Below are 16,775 nucleotides of genomic sequence, written 5' to 3' on the forward strand. Positions count from 1 at the left end.
CAATGCAAGTCTGGTTTTGACTCTGTCCGTGTGTGTGTGTGTGTGTGTGTGTGTGTGTGTGTGTGTGTGTGTGTGTGTGTGTGTGTGTGTTTGAGATATCCTGCCCTGCTTTCTCTGCATTGGACTAATGATACTGTGGCTTGTTTTTGTTTTGTTCATTCAACCTTATTACATAAGCAGTGACTGTAGCTATTCCAGGGGTTTTTTGAATTGGACAAGCAATCTGTTTGTGCCACTGCCACTGTGTGTGTTTGTGTGTGGTTTATGTGTGTGTAAGTGGCGTGGTACAGCACAGTTAGAGCTAATCACTTTCAGCGTTGAGGATCACAAGTCGACCTTTGGCTCTACATCCGTCCCAAATAACCCTTCACCCTTCGGTTCACGTCCTAAGAAGAGCCAGGGTCTTCCATCTATCCCTCAGTCCACTATACTCATGCACACACGCACGCACACACACACGCACACATACAGTGCACAAACGCCTTAATCCTACTGTACAGTGAAAGTGCACAGCCCCCCTCCCTTCCCCCTTATTGTTGTGGCCTACTTTGGTCCTACTCATGCGTGCTTAACCCTTTATACAGCCCTGACTACCACCCCACACAAAGTCACGTGCTGCTGATGCTGTTACCACGGCTACAAGGGGAAGACTTATGATGGAAGCCCCCATTTCACCCTTCCCCAAAGCCCACCAGTAGCTCAGTGGGGGCAGAAAAACAGTGGCAGCCAATCTAGTGTTAAGATGGGAGCATAGAGAACCTTGGGGCATTGGGTCTCCTCCATGACCGCTGCTGACCGCTTCTGTGGCATCTGGGGGTTCGGGTGGTGGTGGAAGAGGGCGCAGCCTACGGCAGGGACCCCCGCCCAAGTACCAGACATAACACACTGGCCTTGCGTGTCTCTCTGATGCTATCATGCTGATTGGACGCGTCAGTGATGGCTGTTACGGCTGATTGCAACTTGTTTATTCCTGAAAAACCCATGAGCCCCATCCCACTGCCGAAATCACGCTCACGTAATTAACCGGCAAAAGGTGAATTAAAGTCATGAATAAATAAATCGAGCACAAAAAAAAAAACAAGAGCGCTTAAGACTGATCAGCGATGAGGAAAAACGCGTACCCGGAATGAAATAACGAGACATTATCAGCAACCGCGTGAACGGCTTTGATCACAAACAGCAGGAGGGCTTTTTTTGGCATCTGCATTTTTTTGTATGTGTGTGTGTGCTGAAGATGAAAAACAATTGATAATGGTAATTCATTTAACAACAACAACGCAACAGAGGCATCAGTCTAAGAAGAAACATTCCTCTCGAGTTGTCTCTCCGGATATATAAAAGTGTCAAACCACAGCATGCCAAGAATGCTGTTTCTCCTTTTCTTGGGTCTTCCAGTTGTTCACAGTGTTGTTGTTGTTGTTGTTGTTGTTGTTTTTGTTGTTGTGGGTTTTCAACCCTTCCCCCCACACCCTTGTGTAGCGTGCCCCTTCCGCTACACATCTACACAGGCATGCACGTACACCGCCCTTCCCCAGATGCCTCGGGAGAGATTTTCTTCAATGGAAACCGTGAGCCGAACTCAAGCGTGGGGAGGTTACACGAGAGATCTGCTCGCGACTGTATACGAGGAGTGAGCTGTATGTCAGGCGGAGACAGGCAGGTGAGAGAGAGGAGGGTGAGGCAGGTTTTGATGTGCGGCAGACGCAGAGGTGAGCCCTCAGCTAGAGTTGTATGTCGACGCCAGGCGAGACAGAGGGTTGAAAGAGTGAATGAACACAGGCCCGGCGCGTCGCTGGGTGGAGGAGGAGAGGAAAGGGGTTGCCCTGACACAACGTGTGGAGCTGCCGCTACTACATCAGGCACTCATGTGCAAGAATCGAGTGGTTTCTACCCAGCAACTCGCCCTCTTACCCCCACCCCACCTCCAATCACACTGACACACACTCTCACTCACTCACACTATGACCTCCCGCTCCTTGCCAGAAGACAGCTCTCGCCAAATGGCAGCTCATGGTGCGATGCAAGCACCAGACAGGCACGTGTGTGTGCGCAGGCATGTGTGTGTGTTTTTAAGACATGAGGGGGTGACAGAGGGAGGTAGAAAGGGGCGAGGGGGACTTGTTTTTGGCGTGTTCATACACTGTGAGCTAATGAGCAGTGACGCAAAGAGAAGGTGCATATGCGCACACTCGGCAGAGCATCGGCACGTGACGTCGCGCGAGGGCGACAGCTCCTCGAGTAACAGACACGGCGTGTTTGGATGGGCGGTGGAGTCAAGCTGCGCTCAGATTGAAGATTTCACCAGCAGGACTCCGCAGACTTGCTTTGCACTGTGACCCAGTGAGAAACAAGGCCAGTGTGTTACTGGGTCTCACACATGCAGACACACACCTTCAAGCACGCACACACTGAGGGAAAACAGGCAGCAAGAAACGGGTCGTGTGAGCAAAAACGTACATGCAAAGAGGAGCATTCGCAGGAGATGTGACTCATGCGTACTGCGCAGTTCATTTGCTGTCGTTATGATCGCATTACAGACACATGGAGATTGATGCTGCTTACTCCTACATTATAACTGTACACTTAACACACAGAGCTGAGGTCAGTGGTTGAAGGGATGGGGAGATCTTGGCTGTAAATTACCCTCACATTTCAGCATCCCTACTTCTGTGTGTGTGTTTGTGTGTGCGTACAGGCAGCCAGGCAACTGCTTTTAACGCGTGGGGGGGAAGATTCATACATTTTTTTTTGTCAACATCTCAACTGTCAACTGTGACATGAATGTATTGGTGCCAGGTAAATCAATAGGAAGATATATGCATCATTGCACTCAGCTATATATGTAAGCACTTTTTTTAAAAATGTGAGGCTTTGGCAGGAAATGAGAGAAAACGGGGTATAAAGAATCTCTCACAAAATGGGGAATACAAATAGAGATATGGTATACGTCTCCTGGGTTTTCCTCCCTCTGTCTCTGTGCTGATTAGGGTCAGCTCTCTGCCATTACCAAGTGTAGACACCGGGAGGGGGGGGTCAGAGCAGCACAGTCGACCCCTCAGCTTTTCATAGGGCCGCCTGATAATAAGAACCGGTGCCTCCGAGGAATGCTGCCGAAGGAATGTTCCACTAACGCGTCTGTGCTCCTAAACGCCGCCTCTACGAATATGAATCTGGTTATCAAACGCAGCCCTGGCAGCTCCCTGAGACAGTGCAGTGCTTGCCTGGATGCGGCGCCGCTTTCCCAGGTTTGAAATCCACCAGATGCCTCCTCCCGTGAGCCTCTTCAACCTGACCTCCCAGCTTTCCAGTGGAGTCAACGATGGGAAAAATGCTTCTAGCTTAGGCTTGTTTTTCCTTGCTGGTAGTGACCGACCAGGCGCATTTGTCTGGGAAAGGAAACTGAAGTTAAATGCGTCTTTAAATGAATTTACCTTCAACGAGTCATTTCAGCAGGAGAGAAGTAGCAAAAAGAAAAAAAACACACAATGTCCAGTTTAAGTGCGCTTTAGTTCTAGAGGAAGAGCTGCGATTTGTCCCACGTATCTTTGCAGCGTTGCCACATGAGGATGTGTGTGTGTCCGGTGAGCATGAAAATAGAAATGCATAAAGATGTACGACTGAACGGAGCCTGCATTGTAAAGATAGAACTATTTAAAGGGTGAGCGAACTCAGGCTCGGAAAATAAACACAGCTTACGAATGAGGCAGCGCGTGTGACATTTGTGTGAAGACCTGTCTATTTGCCGTGTGTGTGTGCGTGTGTGTGTGCTGGATTGTCAGCTCTCTCCCGCCTCATTGATGTGCCGGTCCATAAACACTCGGCCGTGACTCAGGCTCCCCAGTGGACCGCGGAGCAGTGGCTGATGGGTAGATGATCTGAGCCACACAGCTGCTGCCGCTCAAGGTGAGCCGCCCAGGGCGCATAAATCTGCATAGCTAATGAGGAGCCGCCGCAAAGGGCCCACTTAGAACCATTACACAACTTTTGTGGTATGCATGAGCGAGGTGTGCGAGAGAAAGTGAAAGACACGCGCACACACAGAGTGCAAATGAGACCCAAAAAAGGGTAAAATTTTAAATATATGCTCTAAAGCAGGGTTCCGTCTTTAAAGGTGGAATTTTTTAAGGGCTCAGGTAAAGGCTGGGTTTTGCAGTGCACTGTCATTGTTTGAGAGCACAGAGGTGGTATGAATTTAAGGGGAGCGTGCACAAAAAAAGAGCTCTAAGCCTGCTTGCGTTGCATGATGCAAAATTAGAAATGCCCAGTTGAGCATTTGCTCGCTCTGTTGGGTTTTTTCCCTCCTCCATCTACAGCCACGAGTCGTGCACGTTCGTGTCCTTTCACCACCGCAGCTACTGTAAAATCCCAGCGGGGCTGTCAGTGACGAATGAGTTTCTGAAACACCTTCTGCAAGTCAGATGAGATACCGCCACGTGATCGATTGCTCCTGCTCGTAACGCGACCATTATGGGTTTTTGTTTTTCACTCCCGACTCTAAATATCCTCTTATCCTTGTGTGTCTGCTTAGGCTCGGAATTCTGCTTCCGCAATTTCACCAGCCCTACCGGCATGATCGAGTCCCCGGGGTTCCCGGATAAATACCCTCACAATCTGGAATGCTCCTACATGATCATTGCCCCGCCCCACATGGACATCACGCTCACCTTCCTGACCTTCGATCTCGAGAACGACCCCCTGCTGGTCGGAGAGGGTGACTGCAAGTACGACTGGCTGGACGTGTGGGACGGTCTGCCACAAGGTGAGCGCACAGACACACACAGACACACACAAACAGATGTCGGAATATCTCAGCGTGAGCGTAGACACACTGGAAAGACACCCTGTCCTCACCTTTTAACGTGCGTGGACAGCCACATTTCCACATGCACATTCCTACACTGAAATCTGCATAGCAGCCTTCAATTTCCTGTGCAGGCATCCCTCTCTTTGATGTAAGCTCTTACCGTACAGTCCATCCCATTACATGGGAGGGGGGGGACTGGACACCCCTGAGGACCAATCTGTTCCCATGGTTCTCTTCCCTCTCCATAATAACAACCCGTTCCTAACCCCCCTCGTACTTTCCTCCCTGTCCTCCATCCTTATCACCTAGCACTTCCTTCCTCCCCAGGGTGAGCGAGAGTGACGGCCACGATGAGTATCTGCTTGTATGCAAAGAGCCGAGATCAGAAAGTGGGAATGGGAGGGGTTTGGGGGAGAAAAACATTTGAGGATGTTATCAAGGGGCTTTGATAGTGACCGCCATAGGGTAATGCTAGTTGCTCTGTAGCTGATGAAAGCCACATTAGTAGTGGTGAGTGGTTCATTTCTCACCTCTCGCTTTGCCGAGTTCCTTTTCTTCTCTCTTTTTTTCCTTTTCTTTTTGAAAATATGAAGCAGGGTGGGGGGGGGGAACCAAGGATTTGCTCTAATTATTCCATTTTCAGTCGCTAAGAAGGGATCCAAGTGGATTTAAAATTCCAATTATAGCCTTGAATTTAGGAGCTTTGATAGCTGAAAACAATTTATACCATTCAAAGTTGAGAATTAGGAGCAAATTAAAGTGTAACCCAGTTCCAGTGAGCCTGAGTTTCCTTGGGCGTGAAAGAGGGACGGGAGACGAGGCGGAAGGGTGAAGAATTTTTGTGTCTGGAGACCGTTGTAATCCTTAATGTTTGTGAGTGCGTGCGCGCATGTGTGTGTCTATGCGTGTGTGAGTGCTTGTCTGCAGCTGATCCCAGTGCAGCTTGCATTAAAGCAAGGGATTCCATTCCCTCTCCTGCTGGGTTCTGGCTGAGACACACACATGGCAGATGGAGGGATGGACAGGAGAGTTAAGGGAGAGAGGAATGAATGGAGGAAGGGGAGATGGAGGAGAGGCATGCTGTGAGTCATTAGACAACACTTACCGAAGCAGCATGACCACTGGAAACCTGTCTTTGCAGTGCTGGATTTCCTTTTTTTTAATCTTATAGGAATTATCACATGTGCGTGCTTTTTCTGATTTTTCTTCCTTCCTTGAATGTAGCATCATACAGAAAAAGCAGTAAATGTTGAGTTTTTCAAAATAACAGCACGAATGTTTCTTTTAAAATCATTTCTTTGCAATATGACTGTATAAACATGAATTTCGTGTGTGTGCAGTGGCTCCTCTGATTGGCCGGTACTGCGGGACAAAGATCCCCCCAGAGATCCAATCGTCCTCCGGCCTGCTGTCCCTCTCCTTCCACACCGACATGGCTGTCGCCAAAGACGGCTTCTCCGCCCGCTACAACATGACACAAAAAGAAGTCTCCGACTGTGAGTGCACCATCACTTTAAGAGCGCACGTGTGCGTGCATTTGTGTGTACAGAGTGTAGGTTTGCTTACCTGCTTTTATTCCCAACTCGATTTTCTCTCTTTCACCGCTTTCGTCTCTGTCATCTCTGCTGACACTCGTCTTTCTCTCTTCATCTTTTTTCTTTTTCCTCCTCTCCTCTTACCCTCTTGATCTCTTCAGCCGTGCCTGCTTTAATGCTATTTCAATCTCGGAGCGCTCCCTCGCCCCTCTCAGCCTATTTTGCGCTCTCCTAAGAGAGCATGATTTCTCAGAAGCGGGCTCATACTATTTTCTTTTAGAATATAAATTAACTCAACCTCAATTTAACTTCACTCACCTGTTGGGCTGCTTTCTGCCTCTCATTGTCTTTTCTCTTTGTGTCTGCCTGAGTTTAACTTCACGCCTCTTGTTTTTTCGAGCTCTGTGCCCCTCATGCCTTTTCTTTCATGTCTGCTAAACCGTTATATTCAGTTATATTCAATGCAAACATAGCTGACGTTGCTCCCTCTTCTCCCGTCAGCATTTCACTGCAGCATGGCGCTGGGCATGGAGTCGGGGAAGATCAGCGACGACCAAATCACGGCCTCGACGTCCTTTTACGACAATCGCTGGCTGCCGCGCCAGGCTCGCCTCAACAACGACGACAACGCTTGGACGCCGGCAGAGGACAGCAACAAGGAATACATACAGGTATCACTCCGCGAGGTTGAAGCAGGCCTACGCTGTCGAGATCAGTCGATGTCAGCGGCAGCTCGCAGCAGCTGACGGATCAGCTGGTACCCTTTCATGCATTCAGTCGGCAAATGTCAACTATTTAAGTCGCTTTAGCCCACCTGCAGTTGTTTCGTACCCCAGAAAGAAGTCGTGCTGCTTCTTTCTTTGCCTTAAGCTTTCCATGAATGTACGTGGAAGGGGCAGAGAGGTTCCAGAACAGAGCCGTGCCACCAAATATAAATAACCACGCATTTGAGCTGTCTCGAGGGCCCGGGTGTTTAAGAAACTTTTAAATGCAGTTGGTTTGCTCTGGTAGAAATCTGAAGGCGAATATTTGATTTAAGGCACAAAGTCTAGAGCGGGTCGACACTGATATCTGAATCAGCGACGCGTTAACTCGCTGGTGACAGTAAATTTGTCTCGGTGATACTTGAGGAAGAAGGCTCGGCGAAGAAGGCTCTCACGTACAGTGGGGGACACACAGAGGTGCTCACACATAAAGGGAATGGAGGAACTGTGAACCGATGATAAGGAAGTGCTTCCACACTCTCAATCTTTCCTGTCTCAAACGCGTGCATAGGCAGAGCGCGGAGGAGAGCGGCAAGAAGGCGGTGATTGATGAAGGTGCTCTTCAGGAATGCATCCGAACACTGCGCCATTGATCTTTGCCTCCAACCATTCCTCCCCTTACACACATCACAATGTACAGACACACACACACACTCATAGATACCACCTAGGCTTCTTCAGTAGAAGGCCACAATCTGCTGCTGCTGCTGTGTGAGCAATAGACTTGCAGCTGCTCGGCTATCTGCATCAGCCCGGAGCACATCCATCCTGCAGTCTACGGAGCTTTCTCTGCCGCTATTCTATTTTATTTCAGTTCATGAAAACAAGTTTTATACATTTTCCCCCTTTTTTCCAGGTGGATCTTCATTTCCTCAAGGTTTTGACCGGTATTGCCACACAGGGCGCCATATCCAAGGAAACGCAGAAGTCCTACTACGTCACAACCTTCAAGCTGGAGGTCAGCACCAACGGAGAGGACTGGATGGTGTACCGCCATGGCAAGAACCACAAGGTAGAGCATTAAACGTGTTTATAAGTAAAAACGAAGCCTGAAATGGTCCAACGGGCAAGCTCGCTTTAAAGTGAAGCCGAGCATCCACGCTGAACGCCGCATTTACACCTCCGAGATGTTCTCAAACAACTAAGGTTGTTGTGTTCGCTCGAGAGCCATATCAATGGCATCAGCGGACGCTAAATTCCTGAAGGAGTCTTTCCCCTTCTAAGACTGTTTATGAACCCGAGTCATGACCTCAGTCATGAGTTGGAGAGAAAGGGAACGGGAGGGAGGAAGAGATAGAGAGAGGAGGGGAACCTGACAAACAAGAACAATGGAGTCCTCTGTGTGCCCTTATCTGGAACCGCTATTTATCATCTTTCTCAGCCTAACTCACACACACACACACCTGGGGGTTGTGAAACCCTCTGGAGGCCGGCCAGGTGTGGACTGAGCAAATTTGCGCCTTGAGAGATTCGCAGCATTACTCTCCAAAATCGCTCCCATTTAGTGCTTCGATCGAGCCTCGTTAAATCTGCATTTGATTGCCTGCTCGTTGTTACTTATATACACACAATGGCAGGTTGTTGCCATGCCGTGACCTGCAGACAGCCTGTTTCCAGGGCATTTAAACCTTGTCCCTCACATCTGGTTTAAGGTCACTGTGGATTTCAAACAAAAAAAACAGAGAGTGGCAAGAGTGGGCGTGTGTGTAAAGAGGGGTTAATCCACACTACCCGCACAGACTGGGATTCCCCACCCCCCCTCATCCTTCTGTGTGTGCCAGTGATTGGTTTGGGTGGGGCCAGTGGGGGGTATTTGATGTAGAGATTATTAAACAAAATGTGGATTTGACACAAAAGTCAACATCTGTGCAATTTATTAGAACCCCCGGAAAAACACACACACACAATTGAGAGGACCCCCTCCCTTTCTTTAAATAACCTCTGGCTGATCTCCCTGTCTGGAGATCTGTGCGTGTGAGCGCATACGTATATGATGTGTGCCTGTCTGCGGCGTGTAATCTGAGTCCGGTAATCCGTCTGAGCAAAAACTGCTCGGACACTTTGAGACACGGAATCAGACAGATGCTTAGGCATGCATTTTGCATTCGGGAGAGAGATATTAGTGGCGCTACGCTGCTTTGAAAACAGCGTTTTGTTAGCTTTTAGAAAACCGTAAAGGCGGTAGGAGGATTGAAGATCTGTGAAAGATAGAACAAAATCTGAAAAATGTACGTTTTCTAAAGAAAATGGTGAAAACCCGACAAACAAAAGTCTGAGGAAGCAAAGTCAGGGAATAATGCCTGCTGCTTTTTCTAATTGGACACTACTTAATCTACATAAAATGCAGAATTGATTAAGCATACCATCTGCTTCTGATGATAAAGAAATACGACAGCTACAGCATTTACTGCATGCATGATAGGGCTCTAAATTCAAACTCTACAAGGATTTATTGCACACTCTCCCTCCTCTTATGTATAATAAAGAGGCATCTCAGATTGCGTTACATAAAACCTGCTCTTTGTGTATTTGCCGACCACAGAGAGAGCCGTCTAGGAGAGTTTGCAGCCACGGTTTTTACCTCGGACTTCGTGATGGTGAAGCCAAAGAATTCGCTTTACTCTTCGTGACCCTCGTCAGACAGGTTCCCTTCTGTTCTCCAAAGGCTGCAGTTGAATCTTTCCGTGACTGCTAATCCACCACTGGTGTTTTACAAACTCCCGGTTAGCCTGTCCTAAGCCCCCCAAAGAGCCCTTAAGTGGTTGAAGCTCAGTTCTCGTCAGGGGTCCTGTAATGACTGGGATTTGGTTCTTCTAATTGTCATTTAGCAGTGAGCTTGAAGCTCATGCAGCTTTGGACAGGAGCGTGTAGACGTGTCATTAGTGTGTGTGCGTGTGCGTAAGGTTGAGGCACGAGTGTGCCTGTGCATCACGTATGAATCACCCGTGAAAGAAAGGGCCAGCTTGGTGGTTCTTACCTCCCCGTGTTTGCTAATGGAAGACAGCTCTCTGACACGATGCGTCGCTTTTTTGATGTGTTAACAAAGGATGAAGGGCTGAATGCTCCTAAGAAGAAAAGGGAAAGTAATGTGGGAAATTAGAGTGATGCAGAAAGGTGTAAAACACACCAGCGCTGCACATTAATCACCTCAATCACACCACCAGGTGTGGGCGTTTCTGTCAATTTTATTAATTTTTTTCCCAAATATTCTGCATGCCATCGCATTTTCAATTCGACACCCATGTGACTTGTTAATTCTAAGTCACATTTCTCACATATGCGCCTCATTACTTGATGAGATGCGAAGACACTCAGGAATTGCATATTTCGCACACTTACACGTAGACGCGAGCTTCGCAACGACTTTTTTCTTCTGTTTTGTTTTGTTTAAATAGACGCGCACGCTCCCGCGCCCAAACTAATTAACATTTAAAACACACGCTGTCACCTGTCTGTGAAGAAAATCCCAGGCGTCCCAGTGCTAAGCAAGCTTTGTGCTGCTGAAAGGCACTGTATGTGCTAAATCAGTCTAACACTGACACACACATAGTAACATGGAGGAGAGGGGGTGAAAAGTCAGCCTTCAGCTTTTCTTCCTGCACCTCCATCACACTGTAGAGTAGAAGAGAATAGAATAGCCTTTTATTACCTTTGTAGCTCTCAGGCTAGCGGTGGACATATCGATCGATCAGGTGGTATCGCTAATACTGGCCCTGTATTCACTTGGTATGCGATCAATGCCCACATTTGTAGTATCCCACAGCACTAGCTCGGGCACAAACACACAGGCTTTGTTTTCCGCTTATTCTACATGCTGATGCGTATTAAAAACAGCGCCGACACACAGCGAGACACAATCGGTTACATCGGCACCAAGCAGGAGGCTTTGACCAGAGGTGGTGTTAGGGTCACGACGTCAACTTTTGCACGCGCGCACACACTCGCCTCAGCCTCTCTTAGAGCTAGTTGTAGAGAGCGGCCAGCTGGAACCAGTTTCTACTGTCAACATCTTCATAGTGAGAAACAGGGGAAGAGAGCCAGGGGGGATGAAAAGTGTAATGGACGGAGAAAGAGGCTTGGATCAGGAGAACAACATGGGAGTGAAGAAAGAAAAAAAATGGCTGGAAAACAAATAATGGCTTGTGCAGAGAGCTTGCCACATCTCCCCCTGGTGCCATCATGTTGCAGAAAAACACTGACAGAGGAAGGAGATGTGTGCCAAAACAGCGCAGAATGGATGGTAAATGAATCAAGCTATGATGTGTACATCCATCCGCACCTCACTTTCCAGGAACAAGCGCTCTAACAAGATCCAGCAAACCTCTGCCTGCTTTAAGATTGCACATTACATTTCCGTGCTCTGTTTGCTTAGAAATGTCAGGAGGATGTTTACTATAATACAAACACGCCCATCGCGGTGACCTGGTTCTCTGCAAAAGTCATCAATAGTTAAACACCCGTGGTGCCTGGGTTCTGCCGATGTCCGCGAAAAAGAGGCCTGACCGTCACATGTTGCTATGCGAGCGCGTAATGGGGTCTTCGTTATATTTTAATGACTCTCGGCTCACTTGGAGACACAACATGACAGCATCAATTATTCAGCCCACCTCGAAAGCACGCTCACGTGAGGGGAGGGACCCGTATAGACACACACATTAAAAAATAAAACCCCAAAATTCCAGTTGTTAGGCAGATTGGAGGTGGCCCAGACACCAACCACACTGACCGCCCTTCCTGTTGCTACAACTTCCTTTATTTCAAGTTGGCGAAAAAGTAACCAGGTTACCAACGAGTTAGTCAATGAACAACCATCTGCTTCCCATGGCCGTTGACCTTTAACCTTAGAAGTAATGGGTGAGGAGTGGGAGACCACTCAGGTATCCTGACAATAGAGTGGAGGAAGTCGTGAGAACCGAGGACACTAAAGACCAAACCGGCAACTCTTCCCTGCCCTTGTCTTTCTGTGCTGTCTTTCTTCTAAGTTTGCTCTCTCTCCACTCACATCCATAATAATTTGCTTTTTAAAAGGAAAATAAAAAGAGCCTCTGGAGATGATTCGTACTGAGAAAATTATTCTTTTTGTGTCAGTAATGTTGGCCACATTCCCAGGTTTTATCCAAAGATGAGTAGGAAAGAAAAGCAGCTGGCAGTGTTGCAGTGCATTGACTGATGGCCTTTTAGCAACGTTGGGCATTTTGAAACATTTCTGGGAAGCTGAAGCCCACAGATATTTTACAGTCATTCCTCAGTCTACCCACTTCTATTGACCGAAACGCACTGCTGTTTTATTTACGTGGCATTTATTAAAGTAAACTTTGTGCCAAAGTTGGAACTTTACACAAAAAATAGTGTTCGTTAGGTTTTTTTGTGTTTTTTTTTTTGCTTGTTTTTGCATTTCCAGCTTCTTCCCAAATGAGGAAATTCCACTGAATTTTCTCATTTTGGCTTATTATGTGATAAATGCTTGGATGGAGTATTTCCTGTTACAGTCGATCTGCTCGTTGTTCTTTTCCTCCCTGCTCGTCACCACTCCCTTCATATTCCTAAGTTATGTCCTCTGCCCTCCATTCAACCTTTTTCTGTCTGCCGCTCCCTTCTCCCGCACACCCTCGCTTTTTCTGTCATTAACCATCCTTCTGAGGACGCGCTTCCTTTCCCCCGCAGTCATTTTCGTTTTTACTGCCTCACGTGCTGCTCTTTGTCTCACATACCCGGCATCTGGGAGTGGGAATGATGGGGCGGTTGTATTGCAAGGCCTGCCCTCCATCGTGGACGCGCACTGGTGTTTACATAACCCCCATAACCACATCCCCTGTTTTGCCTCTTAGGTAAACATAACAGCTGTCTATCCTCGATCCAGCAGCAGATAGAGCAGCGATAGGCCCGCTTATCTGTTCAAACACTCACAGCGCTTTGTATTATCAGTGTGAGCTCCACTTGGTTTAATCAGGCCATGCCCAAAATCAAATAAAACCCCCCGAGAAGGATTTTAGAAATGATATCACTCGTATTCCCATCGGTTATGGAATTTCTGGAATATCATTTTTTAGAGTTAGGGGAATTTTGTAAATGGGTCAAACAGAAAGCAGACTTTAATGATTTAAAAAAAATATATTAAAAAAATCAAATTTTTAAGGCTGTGGTAGAGTGCTGAGGTTTGATCTCAATTAAAGTAAAAGAAAACTCGTGTAGGGACCTTTTTTTTAGGCATGATGCCTTTTAATCTTTAATTCAGCCGCTTGTAGCAGTTGTCTTCCCATCTCTCCATTGTGTGCGGCAGCTGTGATGCGGCGTTCCTATCAGCTGGCACGGTCAACCGCAAACAGAGAGTGAGTGACACTTAACAGTCACTCAGTTAAAAGACGCTCACCCTGCTTATCTGGGTGCGTGGGATGTGACCGTGTTTGTGTGGGCTCCTGTGGTTTCCTGCGTCTGAGTGTGCGGTTACAGTGAGTAGCCGCCAGCAAGAGGAAGAAAGGCATACGGGAGGTGTGAGGAGACATCAACAGCGCGGTCTGGACGAGGAGATTTATGTAGAAAATGGAGGTTTTTGAGATGAAGGGATTCAGAGCGATGTGGGCTCGAGAGTGGAGGGAAGAGGATGCGGGGAAGGAAAGAGGAGGAAGTCACAATTGAGTGTTCCCATCCGATTCTCTCGAGCATCACAGGCGATTGCACACTTTTCTGCCCACAACAGGAAGTAACTTGACCACCGCGGTTACATTTGCCCTCTGACCCCTCCACCCTCGCTGCCCCACCCCGCTGCCTTACGGGAGGAAAGGAGTGGTTCAGGGAGAAGTGAATGTTGATGCTGTGGAAGCGTCAGGAAGTGAATTTCACTCGCATCCTGCCCACCTGGACAGACTTCCTGCCTCCGGCGGCTAATCATGTTCTGTCGTGTCAGGTCAACTCTCCCACAGCTTCCTATGACCACCAGTGCAGAGGTGTGTGGAAGTCGATAGATGTCGATAGGGTGTGTGTGTGTGTTTGAGGAAATCTCATCCTTCGATGGGCTTTCCCAGCCTCCCGGTGCTGAACCTTCGACCCTAAAACACATCGACAGCTGGGCTGGTGACACTGGATCCGTGTTTGGGTTGTCTCTGCTTTGTCCGGCCTGCCACTGTGTGTGTGTGTGTGTGTGTGTGTGAAGCCAAGCGAAACTGTGCACTGTGGGTGGGTGTTCAAACAAGAGTGTGTGTGTGTCTAACTGAGAAAGAGAAATAAGACAGCACAGCTAAGTTACAGCACATCTCCTCCTGATGGTAACCAACCCTTTTTTGCTTGTCCTCTGTTTGCCTTTGCTGTCCAGATTTTCCACGCTAACACAGATCCGGCCGAAGTGGTTCTCAACCGTGTCCCGCAGCCGGTCTTGGCCCGGTTCGTTCGGATCCGACCACAGACCTGGAAGAACGGCATCGCCCTTCGTTTCGAGCTCTACGGATGCCAGATTACAGGTGCGTTCGTGGGCGTGTGTGCGTGTCATGAAGCAGTCAAGTTGCCAGAATCATCCCGCTTTGCATTCATGGCTTGAACAGAACTTTTCGTGGGTTTAAATCAGTAATCATGCACCAGCTCTATCCTCTCGGTTCAACCAACACAAAGCACTGTTTTAAAATCTAACTTGTTCTAAAAAAAAGAAAAGAAAGAAAAACCCATCAGCTTTAACGACATTTAACTTCCTAAACCTTAAAGGGCCGGATCAAACACACACACGCATTCAGACATAAATGTGTATTTATACTCTCTCCCACAATCCCTCTTGCTGTGGTTTAAACATGGCAACCCTCGGGCTAATTAAAGAAAGCTTCTGCTTCTGTTCTTTCTTCCAGAGGCACCACCAGTGTCATTTTCCTCTTTCAGTGCTCTCCCACTTCTTTTTCCCCTCTGCTCGCTTTTCTGTCTCTGACTCCCTCAACGCTGCCACCCCCCACCACCACCACATCCCATTTTTCCTCTCATGGTTTTGGAGACTTTTTTTTTTTTGATGTTCCGTCTTTGCTCCGTGAGCTCCTCTAGATTGAGAAACGAGTACCGATCAATCATTCATGGCTCCCCGTTCACTCTTACATCAGAAACTGTGATTCGCCTCAGCCTCAACAGCTGCTATTGGAATAACTATTAGCTCTTACAGTACAGGTGCTTCAGCACACAGGCGCTTTCTAAATATAGCGCGTGACCTCAAAAAAAAGCAGGCACACCTCTTGGAATATACACAGACCCTTCCCACACGTACGCACAGTCACACGTTTTCCGTCTCCTGCGCTTTTTATTCATTATTTACATCTCCTGCATTTGCGGTGACATAACAGCATGAAACTTTGATCTGTGTTCTCTTAAACCGTCAGCACTACTAACATCTCCCCACATCTCTTCCCCTCCGTCTCTCTCGACGCCCTCCGCGCTCATCCAGCGCCGCTCGTCTCTCACTCCGCCTACCTCCGTCCTTCCCCCTCTCCCACTGTTTGTCTCTGCAGGCGACTCATCTCTGCGTTTCTCTCTCCTTTTCCCAGCCTCCCCAAGCCGTCATCTCCCGCTCCAAGTCTCCTTCTCTGCTTTTATTTTCACCCCCGTCACCACTCTTTCTTTCCACTCTCTACTTCTCTGTCTCCCCGCTCCTTGTATCATACCTTATTTTTATCCCCTTAATCCTCATTTCTCTCTCACACATACTCCCTCAGCAAGTTTTATATTATTTTATTTTCACTTCTACTCACCCATCCGTATCGGAATGAGTTTCATTTCCGAGCACTTTGACGTGTACATAAAGAGGAGTCGGCGAATGTCTCTCAGTCGGCGAATGTACATAAAATGTGTGCCGCATAATGAGCAGACGAGCTATTGTACAGAATATAAAGAAACAATGCTCCGAACAGCATTATATGGCGCTCGGGGTATTTTTTTGTTAGATGTGAGATGTGAGAAGCGTGCATGCAAAGCAGACAAGTGTGCCCATTCAGCAGCAGACTTAACATATGCTTTTATCTCACTAATGGCAGCCTAATTGCATATTGAACATGAAGCGGTAGCGCTTTGTTACACATCTTTTTTTTCTCTTCCCTCCATTCTCTTGTCTCTCACCTCATCTTTTCCTGTTTGTTCCAGTCTAAACTCTTAATGCTCAGTGGCCAGCAGTGTGATCCTGCGGCAAAGCCTAACAGCTCCCCGGTGGGAAAATGTGTACCAGCACAGCGTTAGGTGGTCTCTTCTTCCAAGGAAACTAAAGAAGTCTCTAACCCTCTCTGCCTTTCCCCTCCAGATGCTCCGTGTTCAGATCTGCAGGGGCTGATGTCCGGCCTGCTCCCCGATGCCCAGATCTCAACCTCATCCAGCAGGGACGTGGTGTGGAATCCCGGGAGCACCCGTCTCGTGGCCAGCCGCTCCGGCTGGTTCCCTGCTCCTGCGCAGCCGCTGGCTGGAGAGGAGTGGCTGCAGGTAGACTTTGCATTTATTGTGCATTACTTTAAAGCAATGATGTTAGCATACACCTTTACCTTCTAGTTAAGTTAAAACGCAGTCACAGAGCACAGCTGCCATAAAAACATAACTATTATGAGTCCCCCCCCCCCCCCCCCCCCAAAAAAAAAAAAAAATGGCTGCCCGGAGTTTTTCCTTTCCATTGTTGCCAAGTGCTTTCTCATAGTGTGATTGTTGGGTTTTCTTTCTATAACTGTC

At 47.9% G+C, this 16,775-nt stretch overlaps 1 protein-coding gene across 2 annotated transcripts in view; it reads left to right on the plus strand.

Annotated features, from left to right (window-relative positions):
• Window positions 1-16,775, plus strand: part of nrp2a (neuropilin 2a) — a 60,572-nt gene that overhangs the window by 22,096 nt on the left and 21,701 nt on the right. For both annotated transcript variants that reach the window (XM_004552662.6, XM_004552661.4), the window contains exons 4-9: window positions 4,529-4,759; window positions 6,145-6,300; window positions 6,841-7,010; window positions 7,960-8,115; window positions 14,413-14,557; window positions 16,360-16,535. In XM_004552662.6, the coding sequence (XP_004552719.1) occupies window positions 4,529-4,759; window positions 6,145-6,300; window positions 6,841-7,010; window positions 7,960-8,115; window positions 14,413-14,557; window positions 16,360-16,535 (1,034 nt within the window). The remainder of the gene's footprint in view (window positions 1-4,528; window positions 4,760-6,144; window positions 6,301-6,840; window positions 7,011-7,959; window positions 8,116-14,412; window positions 14,558-16,359; window positions 16,536-16,775) is intronic.

This window comes from Maylandia zebra, linkage group LG23, assembly GCF_041146795.1.
Source record: "Maylandia zebra isolate NMK-2024a linkage group LG23, Mzebra_GT3a, whole genome shotgun sequence".
Taxonomy (NCBI): Eukaryota; Metazoa; Chordata; class Actinopteri; order Cichliformes; family Cichlidae; genus Maylandia; species Maylandia zebra.